This window comes from Mytilus trossulus, chromosome 8 (assembly GCF_036588685.1).
Source record: "Mytilus trossulus isolate FHL-02 chromosome 8, PNRI_Mtr1.1.1.hap1, whole genome shotgun sequence".
NCBI lineage: Eukaryota > Metazoa > Mollusca > Bivalvia > Mytilida > Mytilidae > Mytilus > Mytilus trossulus.
In genome coordinates, this window is record NC_086380.1 from 62,182,708 (window position 1) to 62,207,180 (window position 24,473).

Genomic DNA, 24,473 nt, shown 5'->3' on the forward strand with positions numbered 1-24,473 from the left:
CAATAGTTGTGACTCAAAACCTGGGATGACTTTTGTTTTGAAGGACAACACATATCTTCCAAGGTTAGCATTGCCATTCATGAATGTAAAAAAGTAAAATGCCAAAAATATCGAACCCCAAGGAAAATACGAAACGGAGAGTCCTTTATCAAATAGCAAAGTCAAAAGCTCAAACAATTCAAACCTATGGATTACAATTGTCACATTCCTACCTTGGTACAGATATTCAATTTCTCATGAAGAATTTTTTTTAAATAAAACTTGTTTATTTAGTTGACATTCTATGATTTTATTTATGTAAAACAAGCTACAACGTTTCTACTGATTATCTTCTTGGACTGTCTTTTAATCATCTGATTAACAACAAGCAAATAAATCAACTGAATATAAAATTAGAAATTATCTGCAAAAATAACTAAAATATTAATGAGACTTGATGTTGTAATAAAGTTACCGTTCAAGACTAAATTCGTCCACTTATTGTTATCATATGGTGTATGAACACTATTGTAGAACCACACCGTTATAAACAATGTTAAACGCGCGTCTGGCGTACTCAATTATAATCCTGGTACCTTTGATAACTATATATAAGGAGAAGCTGTCAATATGCTCTCAGGAAGACTTTATTAACAAATGTACTTTGTCATCACCTTCTCGGTAGCCAATAAAAAGTGTTTGCATCGATGATACCGCTATTCCAACAATATTTATCCCGTTTCCAATTCGTTTTACAAGTGAGTTTTTTTTTAGCTTGCTATAAACCCGGGTTTAATGAGTCTTTAATCAACCTTCTCTACATAAGAAATATGACAGTTATTATTCATTAATTTTGATGTGTTTGAGCTTATTTTTCATCAAATTCATTTTTTAAAATTGGAAGACATGAATAAATAAAAGAAATAACTTATAATAACGAATTGAACAAATAAAATAAAATATCAAAAGCAGAACTAGGCTTGGTTTGGTATTTTTTGTTGCCTCCCTTTTTGTCGCGGTTTTACCCAAAAATAAAATTATACAAAATTTTAAATTCTTGTTATTTACGTATATTTCCTTTAGTTTTTGCATATGTCAAAGTAAATCATAATGTTGCAGAAGTTTCTGTTGTATCAACTGTTTATATTTAGTTGTTTTATTATATTTATATTTGTCTTTTTTTTTTTTAATTTTATTTAAGCGGCACTGATGAGTTTGTTGTAGACGAAACGAGCGTCTGATGCAAATATATAATTTCAATCCTGGTATTTTTTGATGAGTTTATTGCGACATTTCTGCCCTTGTCAAATAATCTTTATTCATGGAATTTATCAAGTCAATTTATAATAGCCAAAACTTGCATTTTACCCCTTTGCTTTATTTTGAGCCATGTTGGCCATCTTGATTGACAAGAAGGGTCATAATATGCATTTGTTGAATAAGTTATTTATTGTGACCATGTCTGTTTAAATTTGACCCAGTTTTTTCAGAGGAGAAGATTTTCGTAAAAGTTAATGGACGACGGTGGATGAATTGTAATAATTGGGAGATATATCCTCCGTATGCAGGCGTTGCTAGAATGTTGCTACATATACATAGAAAGTTCACAATTAGCTGAAACCATTTCTTTTTTGTCGTAAAGGTAGGCCAAATGTAGTTCAATGAACATAAAAAAAATTGTTGTAAAGTTAATTATTAATAAATTCTGTTATTTCGGTACATTTTTAATATAGACTAGATTCACATTTCTCCGTGTTGTTAATAAACAAATACTTGAAATAGTGAGAAAACACTATCAAATTAAGACTAAAAAAGAATTAGATAATAATAGTGATAAATCGTGTGTTTGAGGAAACTGTGCTTAATTTCAGTGCTTCCGATTCACTTTAAAACATTGGACAGCTGTGGGACAACAAAAGATGCGTCAACCAATAGAATTGAGCCATGATATATAATGAAGGTCTGTATCCCAGTATTTATAAAGTGTAAGTATTTTATTCTCTACTCTTTCTTTTTTGGCTAATTTTTCCTATAATTTACCTATTTCGGCCCATTGCTCTGTATTATTTCAAACCCGTTCACTCTCTCATTTAAAGTGATTTCTGTGAAAGTAAAAGAAAAAGATTGACGGATTAATTTCTGAAATTCAATCGGAATAATAGTTCAACTGCAGTATAAAGAAATAATCCGTAGTCGTAAGTTCCTATGAAATCATGTAAAACTGCTATTTAAACAAATAATCCACCGTCCCATGTTCCTCATGAAATAATATAGCTTTGTCTTCAATTTCATGTTCCTATGAAATCATATAGCCTTCTGATTCTTGTAACGGTAACACTATTGGCTCTTGTTTTGAATTTGTCCTTTGAAATTTATTCTTGCCTACACCTCCAATTTTTCTCATCGGTGATCCATTAGATGGAAAGATAGGGAAATATCGTCCCGGGGAGACGGGAGGTGGCGATTTAGTCAGTTTATACTCTCCCATATATCGTGGAGAAGGTGAAAATGGTGAAGACTGGCCAATGTCATTAAACTGGTGTTCCATACTAACGAGCTTATTTTGTCTTTGTGGTGTGCTTCTATTGAGACCTTGACCCTGACTCATTCTTTCGGGTGAACGACTTAAAGCAAGTCTATCGGCAAGTCGGTTAGGAGTTTGTGTTTGGGCAGGCGACGTTCTGTCCGATAATCTACTGTTCCTTTCCGGAGATTTATCGTATCTGTCCGGTGATTTACCCTGAGTTAACCTTTCGGCAATTCTTGATTGAGTTAGCGATTGAGCTTGATATGTTCTTTCAAATCTTTTAAGTTTTTCAGTTTCATTATTTTTGACATAATTCTGATCATTTAACCTAGATTCAACTGACCTCGCTCCAACTTTTGTAGAACTCAATCTTGATGTTCTATTGTCATGCCTGTCCGTCCCACTATAATTAGAGAAAAACGGCTGCGAATGCACATTCCATCCTGATCTCGAATACTGTTTTTCCGGTGGAATTTTACTATTCGTAGGTTGGTCGTCCGAAAGTCGATCAGTTAACGGGCGAGCGGTTCGAGCAAAATTTTCATAATCATTCGAGGCAATCAATTCTTTATCACCAACGACTCTCTGAAACCAGTGTTTATGATTATTGGACACGGTGGGGATCGAGTTGTTCGATTTCTTTTTGGAGTTATTTAAATTTTCGGAGTCGTCGTTTCCCGGAACGACATCCATCACTGTTCGCGGCATGTCGGCTATACCATGACTAGTATGTCCATAATTTTCTATAGCCGTTTCCGATACCGTACTCGAACGAGACGCCGCCGTCGAACATCTGTTGTCGATCTCTGTACTTAAATCGTTCATAGAAAATGACACCTTTTTAGAATGCTCGTCTAGTTTTGAATTTCCTTTGACCGGACTAGTCTTTGTTGGTCGATCGTCTATCAGCGGAAGACGACTACTATTTGGAACAAAATCACTATCCTTTGAATTATTGTTTTTGTCTGTCTTCCTCGTTATTTCCTTCAAATTTGCTCTATTCATTTCACTCGATCTAAAATTAAAGTCTGAATATTTAGACGTTCCAAGCGGGCGAGGTCTTGTACTTCTCCCGGGAGAATCCTGTTCCATCATTTTTTCCGTATTTGATATATTTGGAAGTTTTGAAATAGTTTGACGAATTCTATCCCTTTCCGTTTCAATATCCTTTTGTCGCATTTTCTTTTTTTTAATCCTGAATGGAACGTTTGGTAACTTTTTCAATAATGATTTCACAACACCTCGGTTTCTATTTTGATAGCTCCAGAATTCCTGTCGTCTGCTGAATTCCTCATCTTTCGGATTATCAATCAAACACGTCCTAATCCTTGCCCAGCTTCGAGAGGGTGGTTCACGATCAGTTCTTACTCCACCGATGTGAAACCCCTCTCCAATCAGCGGTAATCTCGCCGTATTGACACCGTTCATTGTATTGTGTTTCGTGTCGTCACATTCTTTCTATTCCGTCTTTGTTTTTCTGTAATTATATTTCACAACAATGTCGTATTTTTATCAATTTAAAAAATCATTTTTTGATATCTTTATAATTAGTTGTCACGTGATTACAGGGTTTTAAATCTTTCTTTCCACAATTACTTTACGTTATCTTCCGATCTTTTGTTTTTGTTTCTGAAAGGCTGAAGTGTATACAAAGGTCACGTGAAGCGATGACATATACTTGTCCGTACTTTAAAATCCATAATGAAGCCAAAAATCATTTTTGACTTTCTTTATCTAAATCTGATCTCAACCTGTAAAAGAATAATACATTATTGTAGACATAACTTCTTTAAGTAAGGATAATGAAGAACTTAGGTCTTATCTGTATGCAATATTTATTCAATAACAGTTAACACTATATGTATATATGTACATGTGGAGTGGGTATTCTAGTCATATATCAATTACGTGCAGTGCGAAGTCATTCAACTTTTGAAATCCGTATTTCGTAGTTGATATATAAAAATAAATAAATTCATAACCCGTAGTTATCCAAATCCATAGAATACCTTTACAAAAAATGAAAGGAAAAATATCTCTTGTCCGTGTTTTTTTTTTTTTTTTGGAGGGGGGAGCAGTTCAAACTAGTTAAACTGGCCACGTTCTGTTTCCTGTCAAAACCTGGAGTCTGTATTCAGTGGTTGCCATTTGTTGCTGTATTTTATTTTTGGTTATCGTTTATTTTTATGTACATAAGTCAGGCCGTAATTGTTCTCTTGTTATTTTAACATTTGTGATTTGGGGGCCTGTTATAGCTTACTACGAGGTACAGATTTAGCTCTTTGTTGAGGGCCTACGGTGGCCTATAGTTGTTAACCTCTAGATCATTTGGTCTCTGGTTGAAAGTTGTCTTCTTATTCTCAAGTCAACTATGTCTAGTTGTGACAAAGACAACAGTCGCGCAAATGTACAAACATGGTTGTTGAAAGACTCTAGGCAATATACTTTTCCAATCGGCCATGAAGTCAAGAATTAACGCATGATGATGATGATGTCGTCGCCTCTTTTGAATGTACTGTTAGCGTTTAAATTTTGGTTTCTCCCTCGAGTTGAACAGTATTTTCAAAATTCGGGTTAAATTGCTGGGTTTCAATGCTGTGGCATTTGACCTCCGTTTACACTGTCTAGTAACTAACCAACAACTACATGTACTATGTATTTTGATTTGTTGGCATAATCTTGGTTTACAGAGGAAGTCGTTTTATTTCATATATACTTATAAATAATAATAAAACAATTGGAATGAAACAGAAATAGTCAAACAAGTTATATAAGTCTGTTCAAATATCAAAACTGAACAGTATAAAAAGGCACCACAATATGTAATTCAAATAAACAAATAAAAGATTAAATAATATATCAATGCATTCCAAAGTCAAAATATAAAAATATAAAAATTCAACAAAATATGGCCTAGTTAACACCTCAATGTAACATTGATATTTCAACGCGATATTCTGAAACAATAGAACCCTCGGTATCTGTATAGAACAAATCAGACCTTTAGCCTCATCCGCCATCCATTTAACTACTGAATGGTCGAGATGAATTATAAATGACTAGACATTGTCAGAATGAATAAAGACAAAGGGATATATTATCAGATGGGTTTGTATTGACAGACGGTTGTTTATTGTTTTATTGTTTTGTGTATTGGATTAAAGTGATTATTCTTAAGACATACATTACGTAAGCATGATGATAGTGGTCTTTGAATTATTAATAAGGTAATTGTGTACCACTTAAAGGGACCATATGCATACAAAAATACACTTGTTCAATCAAAGACATGACTTTTTTCAAAAGTCATATACATGCATATTCTTTGACACATTCCCCATATCCATTCACAATTTTATATTGTTCAAGTCAAATCTTTTCCGAAAGATATATTGCAAAAAAATTGTATTGATACCTAAGAACTCCATTTGATGCTAGAGTATGGCATAACTAATAAAAATAAAACTTTTATCCTTGTTTGACGCTAACAATATTCCCACTCTTTTTGAAAATGCAGGAATACACTGAATGGTTGTTGAATTTCACATATTCTAGAACAACTTGTATCACGGTAATTCGCAATAAAATACAGAAAAAACAAAGACTTTCATACCATAAGATGACATTATCAATGTGCAACCCTTCAACAAAACAAAACAATAAATACAAACGGCAATGATGAAATCAAAATAGGCACATTATCTGACTTCCCCCTTTTAATATACGAGTATCTGTCGACGAGAAATACAGACAAAGGACAGGGAACCTGTCTAATTAAGCAACATTCTTTGCAAATCGTATAGAGAAAAAAACTAATAGTGAAATACTTTGAGGTTGAAGAAATCCCCAAATAGTTAAACTAATTAGAATCCTAGGAATTGCAATTCATAGATTGAAGTGGAAAAGAACATGCAAAATTAATTCTCTTTGAACTATGACCGATATATAAATGTTCCAGACCGTATGAGTATTTGGACCGTACGCGTACGGTCTGGACCGTATGCGTCCTTTTTCAAAATACTCATACGGTCGGACCGTACGCGTACGGTCTGACTTATATCAAAAAGTTGGTCAAGTTTATTAGATGCATATGCATATAGCAGATCAACATAACTTAACTATCAAATTAATATAAAAAAGTTCAATTGTAATTGAAACAAACACTTTATATTTTAAATATTTTTTTAATTCACGCTAATTAAATATGTTAATCTCTTGTATTAAGCATGGCGATCAGTAATACATTGATTGCATTATGAATTGAAGATATCGGTAGTAAACTTAAAGCGTTTTAGAATATTTAGCAACCTTACCAAAAAAAGCAAATGCAAAAGAACATGACTGAACTGCATACATGAAAATGCTAAAAATTTTACAAATACCTAATTTCAATTGTTCGGTTGTTAATTTTATCTTTCTAATGGTAATAAATTATCAATAACAATTTGTAAAACTAGAAATAATGATTGTTTCAATGATACCCATATGATCAAATAACATGTATGGTCAGCTCGTACTGGACCGTACGCGTATACTCATACGGTCCGACCGTACGCGTATGGTCGGACCGTATGAGTATACGTATACGGTTCGGACCGTACGGTCCAAATACTCATATGGTCTGGAACATAAACATTCATTGAACCACAGAAAGGAAACAATTACTGTCAGTTGACCTTTTAATTGATCAACTATGCCATAGAATATTCAAGGAAGTTCAATGTTAGGTCATATTTACATTTACTTATAACAAAAATAAAACATAATTATTTATCTAATTGCTTTGCGTGCCGAAACAGTGTAGTATGGTCAGATTAAATGCGATCGACAAAAAAAAATCTGGAGCGAAGGTGTGATCACTTTTCCTTTGTTATTTAAACCTTAGAGTCAACATAGTCAAAATCGACATATTTATTAAAAAACCTTGTTATTGTGAACTTCGTAGATAGAACGTTAAACAAAATAAGCAATAAAATAGGAAAATTAATTAAATTAAAGGCATGTTACTCAAGCTTATGTGTACCGTGCAACGTGTTTTTTTGTTGCTGTGCTTGATGTTTATGTACGTTGTCACGTTCAAGGCTGGAATGGGGACGTTGAATTCGAGAAGGAAGAAACTGCCACGCTCGTAAACGCTTACATTATCCCTACAATAAAATTGAGAATGAAAATGGGGAATGTGTAAAAGAGACAACAACCCGACCAGGGAGTAGAAAACAACAACGCTTTAGTCGGACTGTGGGTAGCTTGCTGTATGACAGTAAAACCCTTATCCAACAAACCCCTGATATTCAAGTGACTGTAGCAATCTTTTATATTTCCCGACTATTCAATTTTTAGAACCTATACTTAATGCATTTTATATTAAATTGTTCTCCGTCTGACCATGTATGAAGTATTTGCCACTGCACGTTTAACAAATATTCATCAATCTTCAAATTTTTATATAAATAGATACGAAAAGTAAAAACCATAACACGTTAAACAAGAACTACCCGACGTATTTAAATTTGAGTATATGTTTAAAACTATCATTTCTCTGTTTGTGTTCAGTATTCTCAGTCCTCGTATCTTTCTGTTTACATTCACCAAAACCCCGCGGAAATCTCATATGCGTAAGTGCGTTCTAAACTTAATGTACGTTCGTACAACAAAATTTACTTTATAAATTATATAATTGTCCCGAATAAACAGCTGTCATGGATGCAAAGAGCTATTGGAGTAACAATTATTTTGATAAAAATATAAAATCTTTGTAAGATGTAGTTCAAATATTTTAAGTTTTTCACTTGCTTTCCATCACGATATAATTTTCGAGACGTTTTTTTCAAACACAACCAAATCCCCCATCATAACAGCATTTTGTCCAATCACTGAAAGGATTTTTGAGCCTGCGTTTTCTGTTGCCATAGTTAAGCGTCCTTAAGTTCAAAGGGCACAAACCGGAACTATACCGACTACGTCGAAAAAAAAACCTCTGCTAACTTCCGTAGTTCTAAACTTCGTTTTAAAAAGCCAACACGTTTATGTTTAAATTATACACAACAATCAAAAAGAAACAAAACGAATTTCATTATAGAATCATTAGTATTATCCATCTGAAAAGTCCATATTTAGTAAATAGTTCATTAACGTCTGAAATAATTAAATATAAAATTTAACTTCAGAAACATAATACACTTTAAAAAAATTATAATAGAAAAAAATCAATTATATTTACTAACCCAAGATAAACACGGTAAAACGTGCTTTTGAAAGTTGTTCTAATCTTCTTTTAGAATTGACTTAAAAAGTCAGAAATCCATATACCAAATTTTTATAAACATTTCAGACACAATGAAATTTAAATACATTTTCAAAGATAAATACTTCATCTACTCAACAAAATTAAAAGACTGTTTCAAATCATCGACCAAAGTTTTCAAAATACAATGAAACATTATCTACAATTGTATCCAGCAAAAAGTATAAATCAGCAAATACACTTCAAGTGTTTTATTTTTCTATATGAAGAAGTTAAGTACAAAATTGAACCGTTACATAGATAGTTTCGTACTAGTAGAAAAAGTTTGACATTACAATGGACACGAGTAGTTGAAGATTTAAAACACATTATTAATAATTTTTTAAAAGCCAATTGAAGAAACTCTGTATATAGCTTTTGAATGACTATGTTAAGTTTTGTGCTAAAAGTATCCACTAAAGAAAAAAAAATACCAAATGAATAAATGAAACGGGTTCGGATTAATGTAATATTCATTCAAGTGCCTATGCATACTCCATACATTGTACGTATAATTATCTTTTTAAAAAGCCAAAGTAGCTCAGTAGATAGCTTTTGAATAGCTATGTTGAATTGAGTTGTACCTGAATGTTAAGTGACCATTGAAGTTTTGTCCTAAATGTATATGCACTAAAGAAAAAAAAAGTGAATGCTTATTGTAGTCGTTTGCTTAATTCGATACAATAATGAAACGTGGAAACAATCAATGAAGAACAGTATTAATCCGGGTGTCACTAAAAAGTTCTTAAATGTATAGACGGTTCAATTTGCATTTCGTTCATAATTGACCAATAAATACCTTGTATATGTTATCTCACTAAAAATGAAATTTAATCTGTCTAATGGAATATCTAAGTATATCGATAAGTATGAATAACTGGAAACATTAACTTCACCACTATACAACTTCAAATTCTTAAGGCCGTACTTAAAAATGATTAAAACACATTATATATTTGAAGACCGTTTGGTTATTTTGAAACAAATAATGCAATAACGGTACGGTGTTTAACATTTGTATTTTAAATGATAACCTTAAACGTGGTATAAGTCATGGTATTGATGGGACAATTTTGCTACAGTTCCTAGAGGAAATATTCAAGATATTAGCATCAGGACATTTTCTAAAATCTTGGGCACCTCCAGTTGCGGGATTTTCTCGCTGTGTTAGTCAATATCCATTTCTCGTAAGCTCATTTAGTTAATGGGGTGTTTATTTTTTTTTTTCGATCTATTTAACTTTGTCCATGGATTCACTTAATCTTTTCTTTTCCGTAAAAAAAGGCTAAATGATTTGCATTTTTAACAGCAAATTCTTGTAATTCCCGAATTACATACGCCACTAACCGCATGTTTCCTTTCGTGTTTAAATAGGATTAAGAAAAGACAACAGTTTGTTTTGCTAACAAATGAATTCTTGTGAATTTGTTAAGGTTATCTAAAAATGTATGTTAATTATATATACAAGAAATTTAAGGTTTAAATTTGTGACTACAGTAAAGAAATGAAAGATATGATATTTTTAGATATAAAAGATATGCTCATGTAGGTCAACTAATATAATTATAAATCATAATGACAAACCAATGTAACATTATTAGGAAAATACTTCGCAAAGAGGGGGGAGTAGTAATGTTCTTTTTTGTCGGAACCATATTTTTTCGCAGTTTTTTCGACACTACCAATCAAATTATTCTCCAGAATTTAACATTATCAGATATGTGGAAAATCTGGATTTAGATTGTATTTTGTCTTCTCCTTGACCACATTATTTTTTAATCATATTGGGGATCAGAATATATTTTTTTTAGGAAAAAAACATACCACCACCCCCTTAAAATTAAATGGTCGTTTCCTTAATATGAATTCAAACCAAATATGAATGACAATCGTCCAGTAGCAAATATTTCATAAAAAGTCTGATACATATTATATATCAGTTTTAACGATACATTGCAAAGAGAAAAAGATATGTTATAGGGAAATCTGTACTGAATTGAAATTTAGAAGAAATTAAATAAAATAACTTACTGTACAGTATTTTCAATGTAACACAGGCAAAAGTAACCCATACGATTTAAAATTGAAATTATATACGTTTACGAATCTTAATCGTTTAATTGTTCAATTACAATGTAAAAAACGTCTACTCATTTATACTAATTTAAATGAGATTAAAGTACATGGACTACATTCTTTTTTTTTTTTACCTTATATCATATTCTGCTATATGATAATCCGAAGTAACCTAATCCATCTTAAACAATAATCCGTAATCCGGTTAATATGCATATGAATTATAGTTCAACATTGCCTTATCAGGTCAATCTAGAATTTTAACAAAAACTAGATTAGACCATATACCTACTTTAACTTAGGAAGGAATTTAAAGTAACAGTATACAAACTTTATGATAATTGCCCTTAAAAACCTCTAATTGTATGTTACAATACGAAATAATAGAAGCAATTTACAAAATTGAGTATATGTAAATAACGGCATTATAATTTAACACAGATGTTGCAATAAAAAAAATTGTGTAGTAAGACTTCAATTGATTCAATCAAATGTTGGGGTGTGGGGTGTAAAACGTAACTGTATGGTCAGTTATAAATGGCACAGGCAAATCAAAATATGAATCACTTCAAAAGAGAAAACTAACAGCATGATTAAAGATAAATCAACATTGCAGACAGTAACAGACAACAATCATTCAATAAATGGCTTCTGACTGGGGATCGGTACATAGGGTATGCATCGAGCAAACAGTATTCATAGTTCCTGAAAGTTCAGAACCAATAAACCAAGTTTTCTTAGAGGAAAATATTTCTACTTAATAGACTTTGATTTTTTTTTTACTGCAAACAAAATCATTAACAATGCCTTTAATGCGAACTTGTAATTTTAAGATATGTCGCCAAATTTAAGTTGTTACCTTAAAAAAATCCTTAAGTATAATATGTCCAATTTGGAATAAGGTTTCATGGCTATGTCAGTTTATTTTTGTGCGTTTGAATGCCCCTTTGGTATCATTCGCCTCTATATTTTTCGTCGAATTCATATCATCTAGTGAATATACAAATTCAAGTGATTTAGGTTACATCTCTTCTAATTTCTACACTTGCTCCGTTGGATGTGTACTGATTGATACTTCAGTCTTGGCAAACCCTAATTTATTTATAAATCGCAATTGCTTTGAACCAGCTTTCATTTAGTGGAAGTGATATCAGATCAGTACTTATTTGTGTCTTATTAGTTGTTTTTGTCTAGCTGATCGTGCAAGGGCTGTTTAGCCAGTCAAGGTCGTTAACAACTTCCATTTGTTGTTGTCTAGCTTTGTGTCGATCTGACAAGACTAAATTTTCGACTTCGTTATCATGTTATATTATAGTATCACTATGCCCGGTAAGTGGCTGGGTGCCCCTACATACGTTCACCCACCACTTTCTATATGTGTCTGTTACTTTACAGGACCCTGTTATTAAGTGATTGTCATTGGTCGCTGTCTATCATGTTTCTATTTCGTTGAGTGTTTTGTTATAAATAAGACCGTTGGTTTTCTACTTGGAATTGTTTCATACCGGGGCCTTTAATAGCTGAATTTACAGCCTGATTTTTACTCATCATTAAGAAAACTTTTATCTTCTACGTACTTAAAGCACTTTGAAATGTCAGAGAAATTAAATTGGTAATCAATATTTCACCTCAAAAACAATAAACTAATAATCTAAAATTAAAACATGTGAGACTTTTACCTTGTACGGTAAGATTTCGAGTTATGTTTTATCTTTATCCTGTAAATCCCCTTCTCAATAACCACTCAATAAAATAAAATAAATTAGACGATATACACAATTCATATTACTAGAATGATTGAAAATAGAACTTCTCCAATAATTATCGATTCCATGCTAAAATGACCGATTTTATATATCTTATATTCAATACTTTTCCCGTGTTAAACACTAATGACTTCAATGTTTATCACTGCTATTTATTGATTTTAAATTATCAATGGTTCAAGTTCAAGTTTTAATTGTCATTTATTAAAGGTCCCGAAAATAAAACAGAAATAAATTCTGTAGTTGCCTGTACCAAATCAGAAGCTTAACTGTTATTCAGTAACTGTTGTTGGTCACTGTCTGTCGTATTTGTTGTTTGTTTATTGCATAAATCCTGTCGTTGATTTTCTCGATTGAAAACAATGTATTGGGATTTTATCCACCAAATTTTCCTTTTTATCAGCTAAACATTGATATTAAAGAACCCTAAGTGCGAACTCAGAACATGTAGGCACCATATTCTTTGAGAGGACAAGATCGCTGATATGGTATGAATCACCCGTAAAGCGAGTCATTAATTCTTGATGCATCTATATTCATTCACAGTGCTATAAAATCCGAAATGATCCCTGATAAAATAAAATCACAAACTTAGATTTTTATTTTGATCGCATAGATTCTATAGAATATTAAACTAACGCTGATGGATACCGTGTTCTTATGTTTCAGTTTGCGGAATAATTATTTTACTTGTCAATGAATAGATAATACCTTGTGTATTGATTCAATGAAGATTCAACATTTAGAAACATACAGCTAATCGTATGAAAAATGAATCTAAAAGTTCAAATGACTTGGATATGAGAAATTATAGGTCGACCAAATGTCTTTTACCAAGTGAAAACGCATACTATTATATCACGAAAAATAATCCAAACGAGAAAACCAGCGGCTTTATTAATAACAGTTCAATTAAGAAAGACAGGCATGAACTAACGACAAACACTGAATAACAGCATCACACTTTGGAAATATTAACATGTTTGTTAACACTTAACACCCCACCCCTTGTTTTTATGCCCCACCTACGATAGTAGAGGGGCATTATGTTTTCTGGTCTGTGTGTCCGTTCGTCCGCCTGTCCCGCTTCATGTTAAAGTTTTTGGTCAAGATAGTTTTTGATGAAATTGAAGTCCAATCGACTTCAAACTTGGTACACATGTTCCCTATGATATTATCTTTCTAATTTTAATGCCAAATTAGAGATTTTACTCCAATTTCACGGTCCAATGAACATAGAAAATGATAGTGCGAGTGGGGCATTCGTGTACTGAGGACACATTCTTGGTATCATATTGTTCTGCTGACATAAATTGTCTTACATTTTTAATTTAGACTAAAACTTTTAATTCGTGTGAACGACATCCGTGTCATTCGTATGAAGACTGAATTAAAAAACCACTTGTTGTTCAAATTATTATTCTTTCAAATTTGTAGTCATAAACTTTAAAGCCACATCTTTCTCTTCCATTATTTTAAAATAATAACTTGATAAACATATATATTTATCTTTTTTCTTATAGGCATTTAACTGATAGGAATATAAACCTAAATGACACAAAGTAGCATGAATAGTACAAACTCATAAATATTCCATAGTTAAAGGTTAACACTAACTGTTAAAAGGATAAGAACGACAAAAATGAACATTAACCCTTTTTTTCTTCTGTACATGTCAGATACGGTTTCAAAGTGTTTGAACTAATTTCAAAGAGATAATTAAAAGGATTATATATTGACTTAAAACCATTAAAGTGTTTAAGGTTTAAGCCTCACCGAGCATTTAGATAATTGTGAAGCTTTTAAAATATTCCTCTAAACAAACTGTCAATTACTTTCTAATTTGACATACCCACACGATGTATTTACATGCATTCATTTAAACTAAGTCTAGTAACCTAGTAAAGGTATTTGGATATGCAACAAGAAAATCCACATTAATTGTACAACTTATAAATAAAGATGATATATTGATCACGAATTGAAATTGTATACCATTCAATGTGTTAATTGATTTATATTGTATCTACTATTTCTATAAAGTATCTACATACAAACGATATCGGATTTGTTGCACATGACTTAAAAACAACATGCAGATATAGGTCTGATTTGAAACACGCAGTGCGTAAGCAGGTGTAATGTTTATTATTGATGTTTATATGTTATCCTTTGTTTTATAGGTGCTTATCCTCTTTATCTTGTTAAATTGATTTGGTTTAATCTCAAAACTCGATGCAATTATATCATTTGGACTGTTAACGGGGACTCGAGTAACAGGAAGTTGGTAAACGACTTATCTTTCAATACGTTTTGCAGTATACCATGCCATAACAGAGCTGATACCATGTCTCATGTAGTTCATATAATAAGTTAAGAAAAGTGCGACCAAAATGTTTAGAACGGAAACACAAGCATATCCCATCCATGTGTGCGGGTTCACTATTTCTGAAAACTCTCAGCTTCTTGAAGAAGTACATGTAACGTATGAATATACAAAAGAAACATGGAAATTCAGCCTATCGTAAAACCCCCAAAACACTACATGCGTTTACCAAGTAAGTCTTTCTCCATTACATTTAGTACACAAACATATCATTTAAAAAAGCATATTACAAATCCCACACAAAACTTTATGTGTCTGTTACTTTACAGGACTCTGTAATATTAATTGGCTGTCATTAGTCGCTGTCTATCAAATATTTTTTTCGTTGATTGTTTTGTTATAGATCAGACCGTTGGTTTTCTACTTTGAATTGTTCCATATTATTTAATGTTCGAGGCCTTTAATAAGCGACTATCCAGCATGATTATTGCTCATCATTGAAGTGACATTTTCTTATCTTTTACGTACTAAAAGCACTTTGAAATATCAGAGAAATTAAATTGGTAATCAATATTTCACCTCAAAAACAATTAACTTATAATTTAGAATTAAAACATGTGAGAATTTCACCTTGTACGGTAAGATTATAAGTTTTGTGTTATCTTTATCCTGTAAACCAGTAAATTCCCTTCTCAATAACCACTCAATAAAACTAAATAAATTAGATGACAAACGCAATTTAAAAAACAAGACTAATTGAAAACAGAACTTCTCCAATAATTATTGATTCCCTGTTAACATGACCGATTTGATATATCTTATGTTCAATACCTTTTCCCGTGTTAAACACTAACGACTACCATGTCTATAATTTATACGTTTTTCACTGCCAATTATTGATTATAAATTATGGAGCAGGTTCACGTATCAATTCTATTTTATCGAAGGGTCCGAAAAAAAGGGAACAATTTCTGTATGTGCCTGAACCAAGACAGGAGCTTAATTGTTATTCAGATGTTGTTGTTGGTCACTGTCTGTCACATTTGTTGTTTGTTTATTGTTTGGTGGAGACATCTGGTCTCGATTGAATTATTTATATTTCAAAATATCGGAGTCCGCCTATAGCCTACTAGTCAATATACGGTTTTGCTCCTTATTTCAAATACTCTATGCTGAACTACAATTACTTACACCTACGTGTGTTAAGTCTCTGATGGACTGTTGTATCATTGGCAGTCATACCGGTACCATATTTTTTTATTCTTATATATTTACTTGATCGTTGAAGAAGTACAATTTCCTCCTTTTGGAAAGTATTTGGATAAACATAATTCTCGTAAGAAAACTTTAAGAAACGAATTAATTTATACATATATTTCGAAGCTAAATGTTTGTTCTAGAACTGAGACTTGATTTTGATCGCATCGATTCTATAGAATATTGAACTAACGCTGTTGCATATCGTGTTCTTATGTTTTAGTTTGCGAAATAATAATTTTACTTGTCAATGAATACTAGTAGTTAATACCTGGTTTATTGATTCAACGAAGATTAAACATTTGGAAACATGTAGCTTTCAATATAAAAATAAGGAGATGCGATATTATTGCCAAGGAAACAAATATCCGCAAAAGTTCATTTGACTTGGATATGAGCAATTATAGGCCGACGTTCGGGGTCTTTTACCGAGAGAAAACCCCATACCATGTTATCACGAAAAATAATTCAAACGAAAAAACCAGCGGCTTAATTTATTCATAACAGTTCAATTTACGAAAAAAACATATTTTACAGGTATGAACCAACGACAAACACTGAATCACAGGCACCAGACTTTGAAAATATATAAAGCCTGTGGCGGTGTTAAACATGTTTGTGTGTTGACACCTAACCCCTTGTTTTTATCATATTGTTCTGTTGACATAAATTTGTTTGACGCCATGAATTGTCTTACATTTCTCATTTAGACTTAAACTTTTAATTTGTGTAGACGCATACGTGAAACATTCAGATGAAGATTGCAATACAAAAACTATTCGTTTTATTTATTTGTTTCAAATATTTATTTATTAACTTTAACGGCACATACTTCTCTTCCATTATCTTAAAATAATAATTTGATATAATAAAATATTGATATATTTTTTCATATAGGCATTTAAGAATATAAACCTAGATGACACGAAATAGCAAGGAAAGAACAAACTCGTAAATACTGAGTGTTTAAAAGGAAAGGAACGTCAAAAAGAATATTAACTTTTTTTCATCTGTCAGCTACAGTTTTAAGTGTTTGAACTTATTTCAAAGATATAATTAAAGGGATTACATGTTGATTTAAAAACATTAAAGTGTTAAAGGTTTTAGCCTCATGAAACTTTTAAATAAATGTGAAGCTTTTAAAATATTCCTCTGTCAATTACTTTCTAATTTAACATACCCACACGATGTATTTACATGCATTCATTTAAACTAAGTCTAGTAACCTAGTAAAGGTATTTGAATGTGCATCAAGAAAATCCGCATTAATTGTACAACTTATAAATAAAGATGATGTATTGATCACGAATTGAAATTGTATACCATTCAATGTGTTAATTGATTTATATTGTATCTACTATTTCTATAAAGTATCTGCATACAAATTATATCGGATTTGTTGCACATGACTTAAACAACATGCAGATATATTCCTGATTTCAACCACGCATTGTGTAAACAGGTGTACTGTTTATTATTTGTGTTTACATGTTATCCTTTGTTTTATAGGTGCTGATCCTCTTTATCTTTATTACTTGATTTGATTCGATTAACAGGAAGTTGATAAGCGCGACTACTCTATACATTTCGCAGATTATCATGTCAAAACAAAGCTTGTGACCAAGTCTTACGTAGCTCTGATAATGCAATATAAATCTTTAGAACGGAAACGCCAGGATATTCCTTTATTTCGAAATGGTCCAAAAAAAAAGAATTGCTTGGACACCGTTTGAAATCATAATATCTGAAATCTCTCAACTTTTTAAGGAACTACATATTATAAAGTATAGAAATACAGAAAAACATGTGAATGTACTATCGTTAGTAATAAAAACCAAACCAAAAACTAGATGCATTGACCAAGTGAATCTTTTTTTATTGCATTTAGTACGCACACATATTGTTTAAGAATGCATATTATAAAACCCACAATTAACCTTTATCAGGGTCTGATTTTTATTTAGGTGTGAGCCGGAGGGGGACTTGGGGGCGATGAGGATTATCATTACTTCAATCTCCAACTTTATTGGCCATTTTTTCACTGTTCATTATTTTTGGTCCATTATGTAAAGCCAACTTACAACCTCATTAATAAGGAATTATCGACACCATGGAAATTCCCCCCAAAGTTTAAATCTTTTTGGCCTCATTTAGCAGACAGATGTATGTCTGTTATAGTCAAGGGTATAGAAGCGGTAGTTTTTGAACGATAAAAATATCATAACAAAATATTTCTAGAAATATTTCACATATATCGGAAGCATGAATATACTTCTGGTGAACGATTTTTTTTTAAAGATTATTTGCTATCTTTTAAGAGTTTTGACTTTTCCCCAGTAATTTGCATTTCTTTATATTATAACAATTCATTCTTGTCTATTTTGTATCCACTTTCCCTGATTTATAAATTTTATGTTCGTTACACTTAATTTAATTCTGTTAACCACATCAGACCCTATTAGATTTGATTAAGGACTTTCCGTTTTGAATTTTTCTCGGAGTTCAGTATTTTTGAGATTTTACTTTTTATATCAAAGACAATCTTGTATAACTCGTATAACACGATCATAATTAATCATTTTAATTTACGTAAGATTATACAAACAAGTCAATAATATTGATCCCAATAACATCAATGATCGTAAATTTTGAATTACAAAACAACAACTTCATAAATAACGAAAAATATTTATAAAGTGTCCTTTAAATATTTAATAAGAAAATATATGTTTTGTTTATGAACTTACCTAATTCTACCGTGAACTTAATCTTAAAACTTTGATCGTAAATCGTTAATTAAAAATCAAAAACTATAATATAAAGCGTCATTTAAACTGTTTAACAGAAAATGTAGAATGTCAATCGTAAATTACAAAACAAAACCTTAATAAAAAAATATAAATAAAATAACACAAAGCGTTTTTAAATATTTAAAAAGAAAATGTCTATTTTGTTTATCACCTTACCTAATTCTTCCGTGAACTTTACTTGATCGTTGAGTTAAACCTCCTTACACCAGTATTGTCTAGTAAATCAACACTAATGTTTATCGTGTATATGTTTATATTGTAGATATCCCACCTATAATCCCATACGTTCATGTTAAAATTGACTTTAAGTCTATTGATCACCTTAAGAAATAACCGTTCAATAAGTTATACACTTTATCATTAGTCTGACACATTGTATAAGGAAATTAATTGAATTTGGATAAATTTTTAAAGAATAAAACGCATTGCAATTTATTGTAAGGTTTTGTCCCGTGTGATATACTTACCGTATATCAATAGATATTCTTTGAGGATATAATCTGCATTGTTTGGTTTTGTTTGTATCTGAATACATTAATTTTTAGAAGCGTTTCGTTACTGCTCTAAAGGAGGTATGTGGGACGTATTACTTATTGCATCGAGTCTCTGTCAGGTCAAGAAAAAATAGTCCAAGCTAACCCCACGTAAACAAATAATTTCAGCTGTATGCTGTCTGTTGTTTATCGATATACAAGATGCATATGTGTATACACAGTCATGTCCAATAGAGTACATAGTTTACGAGAACAGAAATAACCGTTTTAACACGAATTCACATTTAGATCATAACGTTTGCTATGAAAAGTGTCTGTTCGAATTATGGATCATAATGACGTAAAGTTTAACGCCCAGCGGCAAATATTAGGAATATTTCAATCGAATATCGATATAAATCCTGCTTAAAGCTAAAAATGAAAATGTAGAATCGGATTGTTAACGCGCTATATCACAAGGTAATAGTCCGAAAGAAAACACGGACTTCACCCTATCAGGTAACAGTATTCACAACAATCTCAGTCAATATAGGAAACGCAAGCTAGATATTGATATACCTTAATTTTGCCATGTTATAATGTATGATATTGGCTAACTTGCTGTAAGATGCGAGAAAGATGATGTTTTATCTTCAGAGGTACTTCATATAAATATTGAATGCACTGTTTGAATCGATAAACTTACAATACGAATCGTCACAAATCTCTTTATAGTCTAACGATTTAAATCCCTTTGTATAATCTGAATTAAACCTGTCAAATTGTTTGATACTTGTTTGCAATAGGAGAGTGGATAGCTGTCATCTTAAGTTCGATTTTCTCTTTAAAGATGTTTATCTAGATGATATTTTACTTTCCACAATAATTGACATATGTACTTACATATGTATTCTGTTAAGAAACGCCTTTTGTAAATGTGTTAGAATTCGTTTTAAAATCCTTGTAGGCGACAAAAGTGTACTTTGTCTTTTTATGTAGTTGTTGACATTAAATTATGGGTGGTTTCAATCAGAGTATGTATTTTTAAACTCTCAATTGTACAAGTAAAGAAAGGAAATTTGAAACCTATACTTAAAATTGATTATATATTTTTCACTTTTAAGAATAAGATAACTGTTTATCAAAGTACATTAACATATGAAAAGTACCAATTGTTTCGTTTTCAACGTATATTTGTAAAAAAAATTGGAGGCTATATTCATGTTTTATCAATCAAAAATGTTTAATAAAAAAATATTGTAACACATTGTAAGAAGTGAATATTGAAGGCTTTTTTTGTATAAGGTCCATTTTAAATTTGTTTTTTATATTTATGAAAACTAGTTAACTCTATTTAGGGGGAACACTTGACAAACACATATACCTGGAAAATTGCAACAACAACAAAAAATGGCAAATTGGTAAAATGCATTTGTTGCAATATTACGTTTTCGACATCAATATCTAAATGCATTTTATATTTCATTTGTTGGATTCATGAAAAATATATTTGCAGTATTCATCATATAGATGAAGAACACACATATATATATATATATCTTGACCATTACAGTACTAGTATTGAGGGTAACATATCCATTTCGTGGACCTTTACCTACATAGGTCATTTTGGTCTTTTTACTGCCAACAGTAGAACCTGTTTCAAAATGAGACGTATGTTCAACTATGTGTGATGGTTAAGTACTCAGTAACGTCTGGTGAAAAAAGACGATAAATAAAGGCTACAGTAGTATACCGCTGTTCATAGGTCATGCATTGGTTGAGAGAAGAAAACAAATCCGGGTTACAAACTCTAACCTAGAGAAACACATCAAGTTTAAGAGGAAAAAAAACGAAACAACGTTCAGAAACACTGCAGTGCAACAAAAACCAAACGACAATACAACACAATCAAAAACGAACTATAAGATAACAACTGCCATTTTCCTGACTTGGTACAGGGTATTTTAAGAAAAAATGGTGGGTTAAACATGGTTTTGTATGCCGGATAAATATAGGCCCCAAGATGTTTCATTATTTCAGACCACAGCTGGCAAATTGCAACAAAATTATGAAAAAATCGACAGTTCATAGAAAAAGTTTTGCTCACATTGATAATCCTACTTCTTGTATGTTTGGTTATGTCAAATTATCGAAGAACTGAATTGGGAACTTTATAACTACTGCCATATGACCTAATAACTCCTGTGTTTATAATGCTGCTATTTGTATCAGGAAGTTATGTGATTATTTGGTTCATTCTTGACCATTACAGTATTGAGGGTTAAATATCCATTTCGTGGACCTTTACCTACAAAGGTCATTGAGGTCTTTTTACTGCCAACAGTATATAGAAAACTTTTGTAAAAGTACTCAGCCACATTCGGTCAAAATATGGACGTTAAATATGGGACCCAAGCAGTTGAATAATTTGAGTTTCGTATTCATTTATGTAAATACTTGAATCGAACGAGTATTTCTATACTTATTTTTTTTTTAATATTTAGGGAACAACTTGTCCTTAAAAAAATGAAAGTGGTAAATTTTACCCTTAAGAAAGGTTCAACAAATACTTACCTAATACATCTGACCATTTTGTTCAATGAAGTGAATCATATACTGTCTTGTTCGATCTGACGGATATTATATTGGTCATATAATCATTCATTATCACCTACTTAAAGCACATAAGTATATCAAATCCAATAACTATTGGTAATCGATTTCATATAGATTAAAATTCCATATACAAGTCACTCATAACCATCGTCAGAATAAAAAGCAAAGACATCATATAATCATGATAGTAATGTGAAGTTTAAATCAAATATATGTATACAAGTGTAAGGGAACAAAATGTTTATAAACAGTATCATTATTCATATTCTAATTACGTACAAATTATGTTTGTAAGTCATCTGTAAATATGAGTGGCAATAAAGTTGTAAAAATGTCCACTATCAAAACGTTAATTTTTTATCGATCATTGCACTTTCACCCTTCGAAGACACAATGATTGATTTAATGGATATTTTTTTTTTAAAAGATATATCATGTAATATCTGCATAAGTTTTAAAACAACATTGTTTGCTTTTTTCTCATTTGTACTGTTCTAAATCTTATCATTGTTATACTAATTTGAGGAGAGCTATGTTGTTTAGCATGTCACATATTGGTTTAATTGTTTATTCGTGTTATTTAGTAGCAATACGCTTGTATAGATTTTTTCTTATATCATATGTCTTTTGTTCCATTAAAAATTTAGTTGAAAATTGCCCTTTACAATTTTCAAGATCTTTTGACGTACGAAAAAATGTATAAGTTTAGATTCTTCAACGAAAAAAATCTGAAAAATGTACAAGTTTAGATTCTTTACCATCTACAATAGATCTTTACAGCATTGTTGATAAAGTGAAAATTGTACTGTTCAAAGATCTTACGTCAGGTCAGTGACATTCATTTAAGGACGAATCAATAGATGGACATGTATGCAAAAAAACATTGATTTCATCAACCTAAAAATAAAAACCTCTACAAACTCCACCTCAACAGTGCAAGGCTCCAATACAAACTCAATATATCGTAACCTTAAAGGACCTGTCACTATATAAGATCATAGTCTACTATCTTTGTGCTATTATAGGTTAGTCAATTCTATACGTATCAAATTGTAACGTTTTTGGAGATGTTTTAAAATTTAAAAAACGCTGAGTGTGAGTATACTTTTTATAACGAGTTACGCAGATAAAACTTGGCAACTTTGGTGCAACTGATTCAGGTAGATTCACTGTATACCGATTTGCTATCTATGTGTAAAAATGTTTATTTGTAGGAAGAATAATAAGTGATTTATTCTATTATCCAAAATATTTAAATAAATATTAAATATTTGTGTTTTTAAAATCAATTTATAAACTTTGCATTTAAGAGGAGATAACTCTTAAATTAAAATTTCATACTGCCATGATAGTGAAATCTTACATGTAGCTAAAAAAGAAGTTCGGTGACACAATTCCTTACTTTTTTATCCACAAAAAATGTGATTTTTCATGAATAATCTATGCAATTTTTAGGCATTTTACATGACTTGTAGATTGAAACATTTTATGGCTTAACTCTACCAAAAGACATATCAACTAAAACAAGTGCACATACACTAAACGAGTAAATTTGATCTACGACACAATGTTATTGTAAAATTAATAAAATCATGTGTAAGATCTTACATTGTCTTAGATAATATCAGAAAGACAACCATAACCTTGGAAAAAATGCCGCCAAATAAAATAATACAAACAGGTAAATAAAACATCAAACAAATGAAAAACAATTGTCTGGTAGTCATATGTATGACTTGGTACGGTCATATCCTTATATAGATAGAAGACGCCTTTTTTGCTAAGCAAGCACAAAACATCATAACCGTCAATCTAGAAGAAAACGTAATTATTGTTTTAGGTTCCCTTGAAATAGAGATGTTTGATATCAAACACAGATTTAAGACTCGGAATTTATTGTTGATACGTATAAGTCAACCGACTGCTTATGTAGATCACCTGATCACATCCGTTTGTAATCGAGTGGTTACAGTTATCAAAAGTACCAGGATTATAATTAAGTACGCCAGACGCGCGTTTCGTCTTCAGAAAAACTCATCAGTGACGCTCATATCAAAATATTTATAAAGTCTAACAAGTACAAAGTTGAGGAGCATTGAGGATCCAACATTCCAAAACGTTGTGCCAAATACGGTTTAGGTAATCTATGTCTGGGATAAGAAAATCCTTAGTTTTTCAAAATTTGTAAACAGGAAATTTATAAAAATGACCACATTATTGATATTCATGTCAACACCGAAGTGTTGACTACTTCGCTGGTGATACCCTTGGATGCAGGATTATAATTTAGTACGCCAGACGCGCGTTTCGTCTACATAAGACTCATCAGTGGTTAATCAGTCGATATCCACTACAAT

At 31.3% G+C, this 24,473-nt stretch overlaps 1 protein-coding gene across 4 annotated transcripts; it reads right to left on the minus strand.

The window, feature by feature from the left end:
- Positions 1-1,800: 1,800 nt before the first annotated feature.
- Positions 1,801-22,133, minus strand: LOC134681237 (uncharacterized). 4 transcript variants are annotated; one of them, XM_063540758.1, is made up of 2 exons: positions 22,075-22,133; positions 1,801-4,257 (listed from the first exon to the last, which is right to left on the minus strand). In XM_063540758.1, the coding sequence occupies exon 2, from the start codon at positions 3,932-3,934 to the stop codon at positions 2,276-2,278; it is 1,659 nt and encodes a 552-aa protein (XP_063396828.1). In that variant the 5' UTR covers positions 3,935-4,257; positions 22,075-22,133; the 3' UTR covers positions 1,801-2,275. The 4 variants fall into 4 exon arrangements, with proteins under 4 accessions (XP_063396828.1, XP_063396825.1, XP_063396827.1 ...); XM_063540755.1 differs by lacking the exon at positions 22,075-22,133 and adding an exon at positions 19,181-19,307; XM_063540757.1 differs by lacking the exon at positions 22,075-22,133 and adding an exon at positions 12,545-12,633.
- Positions 22,134-24,473: the final 2,340 nt, after the last annotated feature.